The 4,340-nt window shown below is 36.1% G+C and overlaps 1 protein-coding gene across 1 annotated transcript; it reads left to right on the top strand.

Annotated features, from left to right (window-relative positions):
* Nucleotides 1-721: 721 nt before the first annotated feature.
* On the top strand, nt 722-1,720 carry LOC112618268 (olfactory receptor 6K3). The gene is given in 1 exon segment (XM_025375157.1): nt 722-1,720. A coding segment is annotated over 1 exon segment (999 nt).
* Nucleotides 1,721-4,340: the final 2,620 nt, after the last annotated feature.

The raw sequence follows: 4,340 nt of genomic DNA, 5'->3' as shown, positions 1-4,340 counted from the left end.
TTCATATCCTTTGCCCACTTTTTGATGGGGTTGTTTGTTTTTTTCTTGTAAATTTGTTTGAGTTCTTTGTAGGTTCTGGATATTAGCCCTTTGTCAGATGAGTAGATTGCAAAAATTGTCTCCCATTCTGTAGGTTGCCTGTTCACTCTGATGGTAGTTTCTTTTGCTGTGCAGAAGCTTTTTCAAAGAGCATGTGCACAATGGCCCAGTTGGATAGGGAAAGAACATAATGTAACTTCTATGATGTTTATTTGTACTCATACATTTTACTTTTAAAATTTATTATATAAGGTACACATATATAATTTTGTATTATTGTGCCATAATATAGTAATTGTGTATAACTTATAAATGCAAATACTCGTATTGGAAATTAAGCTAAAATAAAAATAATTTTAACTAGTTTTTTTTTTACTGTTAAAACATTTGGAGACCCCTATTTCTGCAGTTGTGTCAATAAATAAGATGTACAACTAAACAACTTTGAGGAATAAGAAGAACTACCTTGAAGGTTTCTTTTTATCTGACTTTAAACTTGTGTACATATTGTCCAATGTTTGATACAAAAAAAAGTTTGATATGTTTGATATGAAAAAAAATCAAACATTGGGCAGTATGTACACTAGCTTAAAGTCAGAAAAAAAATGAAACCTTCAAGGTAGTTCTTATTCCTCAAAGTTGTTTAGCTGTACATCTTATTTATTTTTTTCTCTACCTTCTCATGAGTTGGACTATGCCCTCTCTTCATTCACAGGTAGCCCTACTAGGAAATATGGAGAGTGGAAACCAATCAACAGTGACTGAATTTATCTTCACTGGGTTCCCTCGGCTTCAGAATGGTAGTCTCCTGTACTTCTTTCCTTTACTTTTCATCTATACTTTTATTATCATTGGTAACTTATTAATTTTCTCTGCTGTAAGGATGGACACCCATCTCCACAACCCCATGTATAATTTCATCAGTTTATTTTCCTTTCTGGAGATCTGGTACACCACAGCCACCATTCCCAAGATGCTCTCCAACCTCATCAGTGAAAAGAAGGCCATCTCCATGATGGGCTGCTTCTTGCAGATGTATTTCTTCCACTCACTTGGAAATTCAGAGGGGATCTTGCTGACCACCATGGCCATTGACAGATACGTTGCCATCTGCAACCCTCTTCACTATCAAATGATCATGACCCCCCGGCTCTGTACTCAGCTCTCTGCAGGTTCCTGAATCTTTGGTTTCCTTATCCTGCTTCCTGAGATTGTGATGATTTCCACACTGCCTTTCTGTGGGCCCAACCAAATCCATCAGATCTTCTGTGACTTGGTCCCTGTGCTGAGCCTGGCCTGTACAGACACGTCCATGATTCTGATTGAGGATGTGATTCACGCCGTGACCATCATCATTACCTTCCTAATTATTGCCCTGTCCTATGTAAGAATTGGCACTGTGATACTGAGGATTCCCTCTTCTGAAGGGAGGCAAAAGGCTTTTTCTACCTGTGCAGGCCACCTCATGGTTTTCCTGATATTCTTTGGCAGTGTATCTCTCATGTACTTGCGTTTCAGCGGCACTTATCCACCAGTTTTGGACACAGCCATTGCACTGATGTTTACTGTACTTGCTCCATTCTTCAATCCCATCATTTATAGCCTGAGAAACAAGGACATGAACAATGCGATTAAAAAACTGTTCTGTTTTCAAAAAGTGTTGAACAAGTCTGGAGATTAATACAGAGCCACAGGTTCCCTTCCTTTGCTTTTTTTTTTTTTTTTTTTTGAGATGGAGTTTCACTCTTGTTGCCCAGGCTGGAGTGCAATGGCATGATCTCAGATCACTGCAACCTCCGCCTGCTGGATTCAAATGATTCTCCTGCCTCAGCCTCTCTAGGAGCCAGGATTACAGGCATGCACCACCCTGCCCAGCTAATTTTTGTATTTTTAGTAGAGATGGGGTTTCACTGTGTTGGTCAGGTTGGTCTTGAACTCCTGACCTCAGGTGATCCAACCTCCTCGGCCTCCCAAAGTGCTGAGATTACAAGTGTGAGTCACCATACCTGGTCCCTTCTATTGCTTTAATGTTTGTCTAACAGATTAGAACATGAGATTACTCTATACCTAGTCCTTTGTCACACTGAAATTTCTGTTGTCCTAATTATTTTCCCTATACCTAGAAAAAATATTTATACTCTCTGTGTCATCATTGTAAAACTTGCTGTGCATATCATGAGGAACCTTATTTTGTGGATGAATAACTGTAGTGTCTTTCTTCTGAAATGCTGTGGTTAAAGAAAATTTGTTTGCCACTTTAGAGGGTTAGAACTATAGAGCTTGCACTTCAGAAGTTGACAATGTGCTCTGAGGTAGTATGTCTTTATTTAGGTAACAGATCTTAGAAAAGTTTTTTTGCTTAATTATGAATCATGGATTACCTCATTGGGTTTTTCCAGAAATAGAGATCTAAGAAAAAGCCAAAACAATATTTAATTAAGTTTTATCTTTATTTTTAGTGATGTAGTTAGCTATTCATTAGAATAATTATGTTTTTAGTAAGATTAGATTATTAGTACTGCCACACATGTTTAAAAGAAAACTACAATATAGGATACTATTTACAGTAATATACTTGGTTTCCACAAATATCAATTTTAGTTATTGTTTGCCCTTTCCAGAGTTAAACATCTTCACTTTCTTTATTTACAGTAAAAATATCTTTGGTGTATTCATTGAATGGTAGTGTCAAAAACATATGATTCATTTAACTTTTTGACTAATAAATTTAAAAACTTTCCTCTTCTTTCCATATTTACTAAAGTTGCCTTAATTTAATTATCTATAATTATTTATACACAATTATTATAATTATCTTTAAAAAATACAGTAAAATTTTGAAATGAAGACAGTGATTTTATCTCACATTTTAATTTTCTTCTTTAACAATCCAATAAAATGACCAAACCTTAGATTATATTAACTTCTTAAAGGCTTTAAATCCAGAAAAGATAATAATGATTCTCATTTTTTATTGAGTGGTCCAGCAGTGGTCATATTAACATGTGAACACAAAGAGAGAAAACATAAAACAACCCTTTCCAACATGTATCACGTTACTTCCCCCAAAAAACCCTGAAAAACCTATATAAATCCTTGCAAACAGAAAAGAGTGACTTCAATAGACAAAATCTAAATGGTTTCCTGAAGACATAGTGCAGATAAAATAAAATTCAAAGGAATTCAAAAGAGGCAAGGGAAGAGACTATTTAGTAGACAACTTGAAGTAATCTTTTCAGGAGGTGTTGGAAATTCCAAGCTGAGAACAACTTGAATGGCTAGGGATGGGGAGGTGGAAATTTATGAATATCTGAAATATTTCTAGCATACTAGGTGAGGAAGTTGCTCACCTAAGTATTTGGTCCCTAGTCTTCAGCTGGTGGATCACATGCTATGTAAAGATGGGCTACCCTAACTACAAAAGTTCTAGTTTGGGTTCCCATAGCCAACAGAGAAAAACATGCACATTGGTGATTCTTCATAATATAATTTGACTATATTATACATTTTTCTGAATGAATTAGAGCTCTAATGTAACAAGGAAACCAATAAATTTAAAAAAAAAAAACTGCTGTTAAAAGCAGCTGAGAAAGGGGAGATGGCCTTTCAATTCTATATGACATTTTAACCTGTTTCCTTCCCAATCATTTTAAACACGCTTCATATTAATCATAAATAAAGAAAACATAAACTTACACCAAAAGACTTGTACTTGACTAAAGGTTGCAGTTCATGGCTTCACAGTGGCCTCCTCAGAAAACGTGTTATTTTCTCACGGGAATTTGAACCTGGTATATTATCATTCCCAAGTTTCCAGCAACATGAGTTGAAGAGGATGGACCAGGGGTGCTGGAGAATCCACACAGAGACCACAGAGTGCAACTTCTACCCCAGTAGACACCTTTAGGAACTGTCCTCACAAGTACCTGCATACATAGTATCCAAGCAATTTAGCCCAGAGACAGACAGACAGAGAGAGAGAGAGAGAGAGAGAAAGAGAGAGAAAGTAGGAGGGAGACAGGAAGGAGAAGAAACTTGTTTCTTTCCCTTCTGTGACTAAAAGATGTTACAGGAGGTATTCACAATGTCTTACATAATTCAACCAGAATAGTTCTTCTTCTATAAGAATTATCAAACAGAAAATTAGCCTAATTAAAAATATTTTTTGGAGGTGATATTGCTATATATCTGAATAAAAACCGTCAGCATTTACAGTGACCTTACGGATGCCCTCATTAGTTTAGTTCTTTAAACAGACCCAAAAAGAGGGAGGGTGTAGCAATTTGTGTTTTCTCCTCTCA

Source organism: Theropithecus gelada, chromosome 1 (genome assembly GCF_003255815.1).
Source record: "Theropithecus gelada isolate Dixy chromosome 1, Tgel_1.0, whole genome shotgun sequence".
Lineage (NCBI taxonomy): Eukaryota > Metazoa > Chordata > Mammalia > Primates > Cercopithecidae > Theropithecus > Theropithecus gelada.
Note: the sequence above shows the minus strand (reverse complement) of the source record. Positions and strands in the feature narration are given on the sequence as shown.